Here is a 16689-nt window from a genome sequence, read left to right as displayed (position 1 = left end):
TCACTTTCAACAAACTATTCTCAGAATCAGTCATCCAAGTATCCACAAAATTTCATGCTAGCTGCTTTCCTCATGTTCTTAGAATCCTTCCCCCAAGAACATCTCTCCCCTGCCCAACTTCTTCACTTTATTGGCAAACTTCTACACGTCCTTCTTGACCAAACATCTCTACTCATCAATTACTTCTATTTGTAGTATCACACAGAAATGAATGCACCCTTCTACGCTAAAAATTGTTATAGTTTGTATGCCTGGTTTGAAGAAATTAGTGAACATGCTCCAGGATACCACATAGACTAGCAAAAAGTGTGTTTTGCAAGGGGGCATCTTGTGAAGGAAGGGCAAGGTTGTCCCAGGACAAGGCTATATTCATTGACTAAGAGATGAATTTTTCTAATTCATAGCAATGTGCCATATCTTTAGTAAGCTTTTTTCATCCACATACAGGGGGCATCAATAACTCAAATTCACATAACTTTCTCTGTAAACTGAGCCAGTCCCATGCAACTTTGCCTTCTTCTCTGGAATATGATTCCCTTAGTACAGGGATTATGCTCTTTCTCTGTGTGTACTCTCTTTGCCCAGAAACTTGGCTTTATACTGCTGGTGAATTATGTTGGAAGAAATGAACAAAAATATTAAAATGAAATTGTTGAAATCCAGCTTGAAGGTGACAAGCTTAAAAATCTGTTATAGTCATTCTCCATATTCTACACCTTCCTTCAAGAAATGAGAGGGCCCACAAAAATAATATTGCTTTCGAAGGGTGACATTTGCTTTGTTATGTGGGGCTCTGGTGTGGGGCTGGGCCAATTTGCTTAAGTTCTGCAAAGATGTTGACTTCCATCCCTATTTCCTCAACTCAGCAATGCCTGGAATTTGGTCTCAATTTATTGCAGCTAAGGTTTGTACACAGATGAGGACAACATAGGCCTGGAAGATAAATCTACTGGGGGAGGGGAGGCTCTGGGTTGGTGAAAAGGGCTGGTAGCTGCAACTGAAACCTCCTCTTAACTTAGACCCCAGATCAAGGATCCCTGACTGATGTCCCTACCTCCCTCATACAGATCATCATTGCTGGGTAATTACACAGAGGAGCTGGTCACATACTGGCCCCACAGTGAAGACAGAGCCTCAGGGGTATGTCAGTGCATTGTTCTGACTTTGCAGTGTTTGTGTGCTTTATAAAGGGGTCTGTTGCCTCTTCCTCCCAAAAGGTGCAATTCCTCAGGGACTGGACCCCAATTCTGCTTGGAGATTCCTCCAATTAATGTGCCTCATTCCATATTAGATAAAAATTCTTTAAATGCCTGACATTTGATAGCATGAGATTTCTACAGACATTGTTAGAAGATCTATAAAACTGTTTCTACTTTTAGTTGCTACATAAATCTTTTCATTTTTTATTTGAAAGCTGAAATCAGCCAGGCACAGTGGCTCATGCCTGTAATTCCAGCACTTTGTGAAGCCAAGACAGGTGGATTGACCTGAGCTCAAGAGTTCAAGACCAGCCTGAGAAAAAGTGAGACCCCACCTCTAAAAAATAGCCTGGTGTTGTGGTGGATGCCTATAGTCTCAGCTACTTGGGAGGCTGAGGCAAGAGGATCCCTCGAGCCCAAGAGTTTGAGGTTGCTGTGAGGTATGATAGCACAGCACTCTAATGGGGGCAAGAAATTAAGACTCTGTCTAAAAAAAAAAAAAAAGAAGAAGAAGAAAGAAAAATGAAGTTCAAATCAAACAGCCAAAATGAAACAAATGGCCTTTCTTTGGATAGCACTGTTAGTAGAATTTTTTTTTATTTTATACGTGGAAAGCTATCAAATAGAGGCCTAATTACAGTTTTAAACAGGTGGTTCTTAATGGCAAAGCAGTTATTGTACATTTAATAAGAACAGAGCTAAACTAGGTGGGCTTGGATGTTTGATCATCTATTTAAGCATGTAATTGATTTTTCAATTTAATTAGTAATATAATTGAATGTGTAAATTAATAGATGTGTTTCCCTACATAAGTAATTGTAATCGGATGGAATCCTTTAGGTTGAGGGTATTATTTCTCAATTGACAGCAATATAATTTTCAGACTTGTTTTCTCTGACAGGGACAAAATATATGTAATCAAAAGTCATGTTGTAATAAATTGAGATGTCAAGTTTAGTATAATCATATTTTGATTAATTAGATTAAATTTATTTGAGCAAATATTAATATTACAATAGACTAATTCAAAGAATAAAATCAATGCTACTGTGCTATTAAGAATTAACTCTAGTGTTTCCTATAAATTAATATAAAAAAGGAATTGTGAAGCATTTGATCAAACTACTGGTTAGGCCAGGTGACGTGGCTTAAGCCTATAATCTTAGCACTTTGGAAGGCCAAGGCTGGAGGGATCACTTGAGGACAGGAGGTAGAAACCAGCCTGAGCAAGATCAAGACCTCATTTCAACAAAAAATACAAAAATTAGCCAGGAGTGGTAGCACACACTTGTAGTCCTAATTACTTGGGAGGCTGAGCCAAGAGGATCACATGAGCCCAAGTGTGAGGTTGCACTGAGCTATGATGATGTCACCATATTCTAGCCCATGAGACAGAGAAAGACCCTATCTCAAAAACCAGCCAAAACCAAAACCCCAAACTATTGGTCACATTACAGTTACTATTTTTTTAAAATTTTATATAAAGAAGAATTTAGTTAAATCCTGAACTCCTTTAAAACCACAAAATTTATCCTTATTAAAAATAAGCCTTTATAAAAAGGCATTTTTTCCTCCTAAGTGATAATTTTAAGTATAAAATTAAACTATATTTTACATATTTAATAGTCTATGTTGTTTTTAAACATGTAAATGACTCTATAGATACTAGGTGTAAGTGCAGTATCTCTTTCTAATTACCAATATTTCATTGCACATGTGCTCAATTTAGTGTACACATAACAGATACAATTAGGGCTGTATTCTGGGTTTTGTAAATACCCTTCTCAGGCCAGTGTCTTTCTGGAAGAAGTAATGTTATAAAACTTTCCCTCTTTCTCTAGCTTTCTCCCTCTCTTCTCCCTCACTTTCTCTCTCTTTCACATCTCTCTTCCTCTCTCCCTTCTTCTTTCTCCTTTGCTGGTTTTGAAGGTGCAAGGTATGTAAATATCATAGCCACAGAATATAGATTCCTCCAGCAACTTAAGGGAGTTTAGAAGCATATCCTTCTTCAGTTGAGCCTCTGAGGAGAGAACCCAGTTCTGGCTGATCCCTTAAATGAATATTTGGTAGACTCTAAACAGAGAACCTATCTACATTGTGTCTGAACCTCTGATCCATGAAAATTATGAGATAATAAACATGTTATTTTAAGCCATTCTATTGATAATATGGTTTGGATGCTTGGCACCGCCAAATCTTACATTGAAATTTGATCTCCAGGTGTTGAATTGGGGGCCTGCTGGGAGGTGTTTGGGTCAGGAGAGCAAATCCCTTATGAATGGCTTGGTGCCCTCTCTGTGATAAGGTGTCAGATCTGGCTTTATTAGTTCATGAGAGAGCTGGCTGTTTAATTCTCTCTGTCTTGCTCCCTCTCTTACCATGTGACATGCCTGCTCCCCCCTCACCTTCCATTTTGACTGAAAGTTCCCCGAAGTCCTCACCAGAAGAAGATGCTAGTGCCATGTTTCTTGTATAGTCTGCAGAACCATGATCCAAATTAAACTTTTTTTCTGTAAGTTACTCAGCCCCAGGAATTTCTTTACGGCAGCACAAAATGGACTAATACATACTCAGCATGTTACAATTTGTTCCACAGATACAGATAACCAAGCACAGATACAGATAAAGCCACAGCAAGGTTGCTGTGATCAGACTTCCCTACTTACCCATCATAAAATGTACCCACAACTTGTGTAGAATAAGCTCTTTGCTCAGCAACTTGATGGCCGAAATGATGTACATTTCTAGAGTCTCCAGCTGCCCTCACGCCACCTTGTACTTGTTAGTCCATTAAACTGGCAGCCCATGATTAACACACAGACAACAGTTCCGTTCTTACCTTTTTGTTGCTCAGGATGATTACACAATAGCGCACATGGATATTAAAAGGCAGAAAAAACATCTCCAAGATTGCAGTTTCATTCGTTTCCAGGTAAATATTGTGTGAAGAAGAGAAAAATTCTCTGACGAAATTGGACTTAATTGCTAGCAAAACATTACATAGAGATTGTTGGCATATGATTTTATAAGTGTTATTTAAATAAAGCAGCTGTTTCAATTAGTGATTAAAATTTTGGAATCAATATAAAATGTTCATTAGCATACAAGATTAGGAGATGATACATACAGTTGTTAATGAAAGTACAATGGTCCCATTTCAAGCTTGATATAACAAAATCCATCATTAAGGATTTCTTAATAAATACTTTCATTACAAATGGAATTTCACTGTCCTTTAAAATTAACCTCAGTATAGTTACATATATAGCAAAGTGGTCATCCTAAAGTCTTCAAATTTTTGTGGACTATATAATGTTTCACAGAGCATAATGAATAACTTCAACTAGAAATAAAGGACTAATTATCTCTTTGTCTACATATGTAAATATGTAAGTGTATAGATGTTTTGTAGTTTGAAAACATGTCCACAAATTCTTCAATACTGCCTTAAATGTGGTGACATGGTCCTTTATGAGATTCTAACAAATAGCATGCTAGAATTCAGAAGTGGAAAAGTATGATTTCTCACAATAGATGAGAAAATGTAATGCAACTTCTGCAAGTTTTCTCTCTTTCTTGGCTCACTTTTCTTTACAGCTTAACTGCCATCCCATGAAGATGCCTGAGCCACACGGAGAGGCCATCGGTAAGTGACCAGGCAGGCCAATAGCCCCAGCTGAAGTCCCAGGTAAAAGGCAGCACTAACCATCAGACATGTGACGGAGGAAACCTTGAGATGATTCAAGCCTCAGCCTCCATCTGACCCTGAGTTAGAGTCAAACAGGTAAGCCCAGTCACCCAAGAAGGGTGAGAGGTTGCCATCATTATTGCTTTTGGTTGTTGTTTGCCAGTATATTTGGAGTGGTTTGCTCTGCAGCTGTGGATAATCAGAACATTCCTATATCCATTTTCCTAGCCATCACTCTACTTGTGTTTTCTATACCTATAGCTATAAAGTAAATAGTGTAACGTATAGTGTCGAGTAAATCTGTCATCTCCTTACTATTCTAACCTTGGTGATCCCTGTCCCCTAAATAGGTTTAAACAGTTTAGAGTAAGCCAAAAGAGACATGAAGGCCATATATCTAAATAGGTTTTTTGTCCTTTGGAGAGATCTAGACTCAGAGTGACAGGAGGTAGGAAGAGTTTTCCAAAGGGTTATCAACAGAAAAGGTAGAGGACCCACAAGTCAGCCTCCCATGCAGCCAGTAATCCCCAGGGCATGCCATTCTATCATTGTCACCACCCCTTATCGAATATTTCATTTCATATTATGCTTTGCCCATAAAAATCTGACATGAAAATAAATAAAAACTTTGATTCAGGTACTCACAGGTTTTTAAAGAACATGCATGAAAACTGTCATTTCCGCCCACACTATCACTGTCACAAGAAAATAGGAAAATAACGTCAATAAGACAAATACAACACAAAAACAATTCACTTAGTTAAAACTTACAGAGCCTTAAAAGTTATGGCTAATATGATATGAAAACACCACAGATCTTTTCCAAATATAATTTGATATTCACATTGTTTGATAAGTTTAAAAAAATAGATACTAAAAGGAAACTAACAAACATCTATATTTCCACTATCCTTTTTTTTCTTAATTTGGTAAAAATAATTGCTTTTTATTTTCAAATGAATTACTGTAGAGAAGTGGAAATTGATAGTAATAACAAGAAAAACCCTAATCAAGACACTCATGTAGTAGGTGGTCTCAATCTAGGATAAAACCCTAATCCAGAGACTCAATCTAATAGTAGATTATCTCAATTTAGGACTAAATGGGTATTGAAAGTGGTACCAGAGTTATCTTTCTTGAAAAAATTCATTTCTCTAAGTTTATTGTTTCCACATTTGCTTCTTTCTTATAAAGGTAGAATGAAATTTAGGCATTTGTTTAACTTCTGGTTGCATTTCTGAAAATGAATTAGTTGATCACTGCCTGAAGCAACTGCTTCCCTTGAAAGGTTCCAGGTCTTCCAGAGCCCATCAATTTTCCCCATAGTACTCTTTTAGTATTCATGATTATTTTGCTGGACACTCTGTCAAATAATAATTGGGATCATAGGTATTGATTGCCTGATTTTTTTCTGAGAATACAAACCCTGTATTTTCTCACCTTGTCATCTACACTTGCCTGAATTTAATGCTATAGAAATATATTGATTACTTCCAAGTAAAGTTATTCTAAATATATCAACTTCCTTTATTCAATCTGACTTTTATTAATATCACTGCCTTTTCTTTACACCGTATTCTTAATGAGATTATTTACCACTTCTTATAATTATTCTGTGCTTCAATTCTACTCATAAGCTTTCTGGTTAATAATCTAAGCAATATATTTTGTTTGTTTTGTTTTTTTTTTGGCCAGGGCTGAGTTTGAACCTGCCACCTCTGGCATATGGGGCCGGCACCCTACCCTTTTGAGCCACAGGCACTGCCCTAAGCAATATATTTTGTAAAAAAAAAAGTAAAGAACATTTAAGGGTGGTGCCTGTGGCTCAAAGGAGTTGGGCCCTGGCCCCATATGCAAGAGGTGGTGGGTTCAAACCCAGCCCTGGCTAAAACTTAAAAAAAAAAAAAAAGAACATGTAATATTTTATGTAATTTGAACATTTGAAAGATACTTTTATATCCTAATCTCTGTCTGGAGAAATCTTTCTCAAATCCACACGAACTAGCTCTGCAGCTCACATCCTAATGCTGCGTATTAGTATCTTCATGTATTTTTGATGGTGTTGGTTTTTTGGGGGGGGAGGCTTGTTGTTTTATCACAGGAAAGCTTGAGGAAACTAAGTACAGTATTATAAATAAAGTAGATGACTCTATGTGAAAAAAGAATGATCAATAATCCTTGGGACTATGGTAGATACATTTCTTATGCTGTACTTCATGCAGAGTTGGCAATTGTTTTGAATAAACACTTCCTTATGTGCTGAAATTAAATTCTAAATATTTTTACACCTCTTTCTTGCTTTTCGGTTTGATTAGGGATACATACCACAAAAAAGATGTCCTTACTTGTAGCTTTAGAGTGTATGGCCTCAACAATACTGGTACTTTGGATCTAATTAAATCCACTAGACTACATTATATAAAGGAAAACATGTTCAAATTTGAGACACAGAATTCTTAGATTGCATTCAAATTATGAAAGTAGATTCAATTTATCTGTTCATTATAATGATTTGATTGTGAGTTATTTCTACTCATGGATATCTAAAGCATTGCTTTAAAATCTGACTGTACTTTAATATATGTATATTTCATATACATTTTTCACAGTTAATGTGAAGAAATTATTTCAAGGCCATTTAGGCAAACTCTATGATCACAAAGCAGCCACTTAATCAGGAAGAAGCAAGGAATTGAAAAGATAAAACTCTAGAATTATTTACTAAAGTGTTCTTGGCAATACTAACATTCCATATCCACAAAGAAATTAACATAAAATACTTACAATCCTTTTATTCTTTTGGTATCTACAATGTTGCCTCATAGCTCAATGCATTAATTCATGTTTTGTTGTTCACTAGTGCAAAATGTAAAAGCAAGATTGCAAATACTCTAGTATGTATGAAATTTGCATTCAATAAAGCAAATGCAGTGAGAAAAAATGGTTTCTTCTTTAACAATTTTTCTTACAGAATAACCATTGAAGGAATCAAATATCTTATAATAGATGCAATCTTTATAATCTCCCAAAAGTATTGCCTTAAAAAATAAACTATATTCATTTTAATCTTAGCAAGATCTACACAAGCACTTTAATGGTTTCTGACGACTTCAACATTGGGAATTCCTGTTAACAAAATTGCCAAATTCTTGTGTCTTGATATGTTTTTGCATCTAAAAAGATGATACTGATGCTGTCAAGCATTAAATAAGCAAAGGTATAAAACAAACTAATAGTTTAGTAATAAAGGTCAATATAAGCTTGCAGTTTATTAGGGGAGATCTGCATTATTTTTTTCTCTGCCTAATTAACTTTAACCTTGGTAACATTATTTTTAATTATGCTTCACTGTAGATAGTGATTCTAGAGTTTACAAGAGATGAACAATATAAAGTAAGCTATCTTTTAAAACTCCTACTTCTTTATCCAGAAGTCAAATGTCCTTCCTGTGAGACCTTATGAAGTAGGTGAAATATATTCACATATTGTTGATCCTAATCATCTTTAAATTCCTTATTTGCAAATTGGCCTACTTGCTAAAATTTGTTAAGTCCAAAATCAGTACCTATGGCACTTCATGGTGTTCAACAACATGCACAGAGTGGTGAAAAGTTCTAGTCACTGGTTGTGCTAGTTCCTAAACAAAGGGGCATATACAGGAATGAGATTAGAGTACAATGGTAGTGGGCAGTGCAAGGTAGCACAAGAATTTCAGCTCTGGGGCCTGTTGAACAGGGTTCAAATCACTTCTCTCTTTTTAGTAGGGTGGCCTTAGAACCACTGAACACTTCTGAACATTGTTTGCTTTTTGTAAAATAAAAAAATAGAACTTAACCAGGACAGGTTGTTTCTAGGAATTATGATTATAATCTATGTAATTATATATGTTTCTCCCAGAAACAATGCTTCAGTCCTCACTAATTGAGTGTGTTTGGCAATTTTATAGAACATAGCTACTACAAATAATGGAAATCTACCATACAAGTGAATATTTACTGAATTTTCATGCATATGAACCTAGAACCTTATAAACATATTTGAATAAGAGTATGAATAATGTAAGTTAAAAATTTTGAACGAATGAAAATTATTGTGTAATTATATAAAAAGTTTCCTTAAGTACTAATTTCTCAAATACTTTTGAGTGTGAAAGATATAAACACTTACTCATGGTCCGTGTATTGTTCAGAATCCCTTAATTGTGATGGTAATGACACTATCGTTGGGGATTCCACCAAAATAACCCTGAAATAAATGAAGAATAAGTATTTTCAATCTACTGCAACAAAATTCAGGTGACCACAAAAATTCTTCTTTTTCTCCCCAATCTATCATAAGATATAATTAGAATTAGAATAAACTACAATTTTACAAGTTCATGTGCCCTCATTTTACAAATCAAAACACATACATTACAAAGAATGGAAAGGTCTAAAATGGAAGTATGTGAGTGAAACACAGTCCCCTTCTTATATGGAATAGTAGCACCGAATTCTCACAGTAAGGAAATTTAAACATAAATGACTGCTCAACTTATATTCCAGAAACAAGAGGAAATCACACACTAGTCTTAATGCACAGTTGGAGCTGTACACATTTCAAAATTTCTAATCCTATTTCCAGGAAAGAAAAATGTTTCTTTCAGGGGTGGAAATGAGATGCAAATAGCTAATTAATCAGTACATTAATAATTATGCCATCTTTTGGAATCATGCAGCAATATGGTTCCTCCTGTATGATAGTGCTCATTCATTCAAAAAATAATATACTCTTTTGTGCCTTTAGGTGTAGGATGTGAAGTTCTGGGAAACAGACAAATATTCTGTCCTCTCTTAAACTGCACACATTATAGGAGGAGGATATGTATACTATCCTCTAGCAGAGGGCGAAAGATGTCATGAAAAGTCATATCAGGAACACTTAATTCTACCTTGAGAATCTGTATGATATTTTTAAGGACAGATTGTTCAAACTCAATTTCTGAAAATAAACTTTTTGAATTATATAATAGTTGTTGAAGTCCCATAATATGAGTTTTACAGTAAAAACTAGACTAGTAATAAAATTAATCAAATATGCTTTGCTCTTGATAAAACACACACACATACATCTGCATATATACATATAAAATATACACGTATATATAAACTAAAATACAACACTATCATATATCCTAATTTTGAATGTCAACACCAGATTCTGTCCTTTTGTTTTAAATTGATATTTCTGATGCTTTCATATAAAAGTAGTAAGAAATTATATAAATATTAAATACTAAGGTTTTTAGAGCAAACAATGTTGAAAAGTGGTGCAGCGATACCCAGAGAGGAGAAAGGAAAAGGAAAGGATCAGTCCAGGTTTATTGAAAGGCAAAGCAACTTGCCTAGGTAGAGCAAAGATGGCGTCTGTGCCCCAGGGCAGTTAGAGATCCCTTTTATATGGGGCCATAGAGGGTGGGCAAATAACACAGCTTGCCCAAGGGCTTTGATGGGTTAGAGTCCTCCCTCTTCTTAGTTTTCAATGTCCACTTCATCTTCTTTTTGGAGTGAAAGAGTAACAGAGAAGCTGAGACAACCCAGGTTAAAGAAACAAGCTGCCTCGAGCAGCCCCAATAGCAGAAGGCAAGAATGTGGGTGCTTTGAACTACATCAAGGGATTCTATCAGAGTCACAATTACCAGGGAGGCTTGTGACCAGTTCTTTGTAGAAGTCTCACAACATACAGTAGGTTAAGTTTTTTGTTTTTTGTTTTTTTAAGATGGAGTCTCACTATGTTGCCCTTGGCATCAAAGCTCACAGCAACCTCAACTCTTGGGCTTAAGTGATTCTCTTGCCTCAGCCTCCCAAGTAGATGGAACACAAACAAAAAAAGGGACACAGATTTCACTTCTTTGCACATAAAGAAGATAAAATTAGACATATATAATCCCCTCTCCTTCACTTTGGGAGCCTCCTGTTGCCTTTCTGTTGGTTTCCAATGATCTCTCTTCAATGAACTATGTAATGGTGAATATCTACTCACCAAGTTCTATCCTCTCCATGGACAGCAGCATGTACAGACTAATTCTAGTCTGCTCTCTTGGCCCCTCTTAATGTTACTTTATATTTCTATAAATCCAGGGTGATTACTGGGGTGATTTATTTTGGTCATAATTTGTTCTAGCTGAAAAATAGCCATAATGATAATATATTTTGACATATAATAGATATTAGATTTTTCATTCACTATAAATGCACCATTTTGAGATAAATAGTATTCTACCCATACATGAGTCTGTTTGAAAAGTCCCTACTTAAATATAATGAACGAGCATGTTTTCTTAAAATACAAAGAAATATTATAAAAATAAAATTAAAATGCCTGTTAAAATGAAAATAAAAACCCTATTTGATGACTGTCAATTCTAAATCAGTGGTTCTCATATTTCAATACCTATAATAATCACCCAAGGTGCTTGTTCAAAATGCAGATTCCCACAGTTCTATGTGCATGAATTCTAAGCAGGTCTAGAATGGGTTCTAGGAATATTTATTCAAAACATCTTTTCCGATGCTTTTGATATAGCTCAACAATGGATTAAACTTTGAGCCATGTTCACGTTAAACAACAGTGTTCTTTCTAATAAAACGTAAAAATAAATCCTCCAAGATGTTGTTAAATGCAGATTCTGACTCAACTGGATTGGAGTGGGCCTGGGATTGTTTTCCTAACAAGCTCCCTGGTGACATCAATGTTACTGATTCTTGAATCACAATTTGAGAAGCAAAAGCCTAATCTACAAAATAAAATATTTTTCAAGTAATAAAACCAGATTATCGAGAAAGAAAGGCAGGGAATGACAGAGTTAAGTAAGACCACCATAAATTTATCTCTCTGTACTATATAAGCAACAAAATCACTTGCAAAAGCTGTCAAAATTAACTTTTTCAGAACTCTGGTAATACAGGAGAATAGATTTTATTCAAGAAAAAGTGCCAAACTTTAGTAAGATCAGTAGAATTTTTTCTATTGTAACTTGTTTCTTATAAATCCCATCCTCCTCTAGACAGCTCTGCAGTAGCCATGCAAAGCAGCAGCCTTGTATCCTCAAGAGAAAACAAACCAAGCTTGGATTTATTTTAAAAAGTCCCAGTCCTGAGTATTATTGTTATTTAACCTGTCTTGAAACTCCTTGGGAAGCCTCAATTTGCAAGGTGTTGACTTTATTTGACCTGTCTTAAGGGAAAACACCTACCACCCCAGCAAGTTCCTTGAAAATAATCAGCAGCTACTGTGGGTGAGGTTGCTATAGCAGCTGGGTCAAACAAGAGCCTGAAAAAACATAAAGAAAACATTTGGGGAACAAGATGCCCATGTGTGGGATTAAACTAACTTGCCAGATTTTTGCAGTATATCAGAGATCTTTAACCCTGCATATGGGGTACAATGATGTGTCACCAAATACTAGTTAAAGAGACAGAAATGATATAAAAGAACCAATTATAAATTCTAGACTTGCAAAATGCCATACCTCATTTAAAAATAAAATTACTAGAGGGCTCAACAGAAGGTTTCAGCTGGCAAGAAAAAAAGAACCAGTGTATTTAAAAATGTCAATTAATGTTATTTGTTTTGAGGAACAGAAAGAAAAAAGAATTAAGAAGAAGAAAAATTAAGAAAACTTCACATGCCCTTGGGACACATTTAAGGTTACCAATATAGGCTGGGCATTATGGCTCACACCTGTAATCCTAGCACTCTGGGAGGCTAGGGTGAGGATCCCTTGAGCTCAGGAGTTTAAGACCAGCCTGAGCAAGCGCAAGACCCCCCCACACACTAAAAATAGAAAAAAAAATTAGCTAGGCATCTTGACAGGCACCTGTAGTCCCAGCTGCTCAGAAGGCTAAGGCAGGAAGATCACTTGAACCCCAGAGTTTGAGGCTGCTATCAGCTAAACTGATGCCATGGAACTATAGCCTAGGGCCACAGAGTGCAACTCTGTCTCAAATCAAATAAAACAAAAGATTACCAACGTAGGCCTAGTGGAAAATTCTAAAAAACAAGATAGTGAGAAAGAGGTAAAAAGATAATTTGAAAAATAAAAGACAGAAAGTCTAAAATTTTATGAAAAGCATTAATTTCAACATCCAAGTTGCACAAAGAACTCTTTTCAGGATAACCTCAAGGCAATCTGCACAGAGGCAATAATATTCATACTGTTGAAAGGCCAAGATATAGACAATCTTGTAAGTAGTAAGACAAAATTGGTTTTAATACCTACAATGGCTCCTTAAAAAGATTAATAGCTGATTTGTCATCTAAAATGCTAGAGGAGAGGAGGTAATAGAATTTCATATTTAGTGTGCTTCAAAAAAAAAGGCTATTAATGAAAAATAATGTACACAGCAAAACTGTCCTTCAAAAATGAAGGAAAAAACCTAAGGTATCCCAAAATAAACAAAACTGAAAAAAATCATTGCAAGCTGAACTCCTGTACAAGAACTACTAAAGGAAATTCTTCAGCTGAAAGAAACACAGTCTAGAAGTTAATTTAAAAACACACGAGGTTAAAAAAAAACTCATGAGGTAATAAGAAACACTAACAAAGTTAATTACAGGGATAAATATATAAAACAAACAATGTATGGATGTATTTTGCTTACAATTCTTTCTATTCTCCTTTTTTCATTTAAAAGAAACAGGGTAAGATAAAGATGTAATCATATAACAATAGTAACACTAAGGAGGGGCTGGAAAAAGGAGTTATATTGCAGAAAATTTTTGGTTATATGGGAATTAAGTGGTTATTAATATGAGCTAGATTTGTTTTAAATTGGGATGCTACTCGCAATCTTCAGGGTAACTACCAAGAATATAACTAAAAAAAAAAAAAATGAGGTAAAAAGGGAATTAAAATTGCATACTAAAATAATTATTTTGAAAAGACAGGAAATAATGGAGAAATAGATGAACAAAGATATAAGACATATAGAAAACAAAATTACAGAGATAAATTCTACTATATCAGAGATTATGCTACTTGTAAATGGATTAAACATGCCAATTCAGAGATATTGACAAAATAGATAAAAGTTACAAATATTACAGAACTCTACCCATGGCAAGAGAGTGAGACTCTGTCTTAAAAAAGAGAGAGAAATACAAATATTGAATTGAAAGACAAATAGACTGGGTGTAAAAATATTTAAAAGGGGACACCATGAAAACAGTAGCAAAAAGCTGGCGTGGCTATACTAATCACGGACAAAATAGAATTTGAAGCAAACATTGTTATAGCATGACACCGTGAGAGCTCTTTGAACTCACATCCCAGAAAAATGAGTAAAAACCATAAAAAATAACTTTTAAACTATCTAGAAATGGTTTTAAGGGATATAGAAAATGAATAAAAATTATATTCAACAAAACCTACTAAAATTTAGTAAGCAAACCTGTAGACTGGTACATGAACCAAGAACAACACTAACTCCCTCTTCCTTCCCAGTTCAGCAAGAAAGAAACTTGACTTCAGATTGCTCCTGCCAAGATTGCTCCTGCCAAGAGTGTGTTACTGAGGTTCAAGCACTTCAGTTCAAGCACTCCCTTCTCCTCCCCATCACCCACGCATGGACAGAGGGTATAACATAGGTGTGGCACTTCTGAGAATAGTGAGACCTCAGTTACCTCTTCCTCAACTTACAAAGTGGTCACTTCATTAGTCCATAGTAACAAATAAAGAGAAACAGAAATAATTAATAGGAAAGACAATAAAAACAAAACCATAAATATATACTTTCTATTTACTGTGGGCTGAATTTTGTCTGCCTAAAACTTTCTATGTTGAAGCTATAATCCCCAGTACCTCTGAATGTGACTGTATTTGTAGATACATTTAAATAGATGGTCAAGTTAAAATGAGTCCTTCAGGGTAGGTTATAATCTAATCTGAATAGTGTTCTTACAAGAAGAGAAAATTTGGAAACAGAAAGAGACATCAGGATACATACTGAGGAAAAAAAATAAAAAAGGCCATCTACAAGCCAAGAGAGGCCTCAGAAGAGCCCAGAAGAGACAAACATCTTTATCTGGGACTTACAACCTCCAGAACTGTGAGAACACAAATTTCTGTGGTGTAATCTATGGCATTATTTTGTTCTGGCAGACAAAGCAAACTAATGTACTTTTCTTTTTTTTCTCAGCTTTCTTGAAATCATACAAATTATAAAATTATACATTTATTCCTGGGTTTGTAACATTATTGATGCTGTATATATGACACTACTACTAGACAAAAGGAAGAAAAGAAATATAGCTATATAAGAGTAACACTTTGTGAAACTCATTGGAATTAAGTGAGTGCATATCTGAAGTTGACTATGATAAATGAAGATGTCTATGGTAATCCCTAGTTCAATTGCTATGGAAACAATTCTCTAAATACATTGAAAAAGTCATTAAAGAAATTAAAAAGCTGCATTAGAAAGTATTCACTAATGTAAAAGAAAGAAGTCGCAGCAGAATATAGAAGCAAACAAAAGACATGGAACATACAAAATCAAATGAAAATTGGCAAAAGTAAATCCTATTATGTCAATAATAACAAACATGTGAATAGATTAAACAACCCACTCAAAAGGCAGAGGTTAATGATACGTACAATGTAGTGTTATTCAGACTTCAAAAAGAGGAAGTCCTGCTGTTTATAATAACATGGCAAATACTACATGATTCCATTTACACAAAGTGTCTCTAATAGTCAAACTGGAAAAAATATAGTCAAACTCACAGAAGTGAAGAATGTTATAAGGGTTAGCAGGGGCTCAGGGTTTGGGGAAATGGGAAGTTGTTGTTCAATGGATATAAAGTTTTGGTTATAGTAGATGAATAAACTCTAGACATCCACTCTGCAACACAGTACCTAGAGTTAATAGAATTTCAAAATATGTTAAGAAGGTAGATGTCATATTAAGTGTTCTTATCACAAAAGTAAAACAAACAACACATTATAGAGCAGGAAACAGGCATGTTTTGCCAAAAAAGAATTTGAGAACTGCTGATAAGATAGAAAGCAACTAGCCAACTAATACTGCCTTTCACCTTATTTGTTAAAAGTAATGTGAATTTCTGATGAAAAATGGTCAAATCTGATCACAGTGCTACATACAATTTTGGGCAATATATGCATACATTTTTATTTTATTTTGAAGTACATTTAATATGAGATTGCTAATGAAGCCTGTTCAGTTTTGTAAGTATAAGACTAAAAACTAAGTCACTTGTTATACCAACTATAACATAAAAACTGAGTCTCCATATGAAATAGTTGGCATAACCTTTCTTTCTTACTCATCTTACTTTAACATTTTAAATGTAACAGATGCTTATCATAAACGAATGATTTTACAAATTTTGTGATCAGTTTCTAATATTTTAGGTTATTTTCTCATTGCCTACATTTGAGGCCATATTTATAGAAGGAATGACAAAGTCAAAGTCCTCAATTACAATCTTGCTTCACACCAAAATACGTAACCATCAGAAGAACTGGCCATTTTAATTCAATCTGAGATAAACCATAAAGACATATTAAAATATCACCATTTTTGAGAAACATATATCTGAAAAACTCTTCCACATTTCCTTTCAGCTTTTTAACAATTAAAATACAAGACTGGGGGGGTGGAGGCAAGATGGCGGACTGCAGAGATCTTTTTACAGAAGCTCCCATCCAAGTTAAATTGAAATCATTTCCACTCAGATCAGGAACCAGGCAAGGGTGCCCATTGTCTCCGTTGCTCTTTAACATCGTAATGGAAGTTTTAG

At 34.9% G+C, this 16689-nt stretch overlaps 1 protein-coding gene across 1 annotated transcript in view; it reads right to left on the bottom strand.

Moving 5' to 3' along the window:
* CFAP47 (cilia and flagella associated protein 47) overlaps positions 1 to 16689 on the bottom strand; it is a 296774-nt gene that overhangs the window by 122916 nt on the left and 157169 nt on the right. The window contains exons 40-42 of the mRNA XM_012807582.2: positions 9055 to 9132; positions 5533 to 5582; positions 4039 to 4184 (exon numbers count right to left, since the gene is read on the bottom strand). Coding sequence (XP_012663036.2) covers positions 4039 to 4184; positions 5533 to 5582; positions 9055 to 9132 — 274 coding nt within the window. The remainder of the gene's footprint in view (positions 1 to 4038; positions 4185 to 5532; positions 5583 to 9054; positions 9133 to 16689) is intronic.

Source organism: Otolemur garnettii, unplaced genomic scaffold, assembly GCF_000181295.1.
Source record: "Otolemur garnettii isolate 467f Iridium unplaced genomic scaffold, OtoGar3 scaffold00072, whole genome shotgun sequence".
Taxonomy (NCBI): Eukaryota; Metazoa; Chordata; class Mammalia; order Primates; family Galagidae; genus Otolemur; species Otolemur garnettii.
This window is presented reverse-complemented; position numbering and strand designations above follow the sequence as displayed.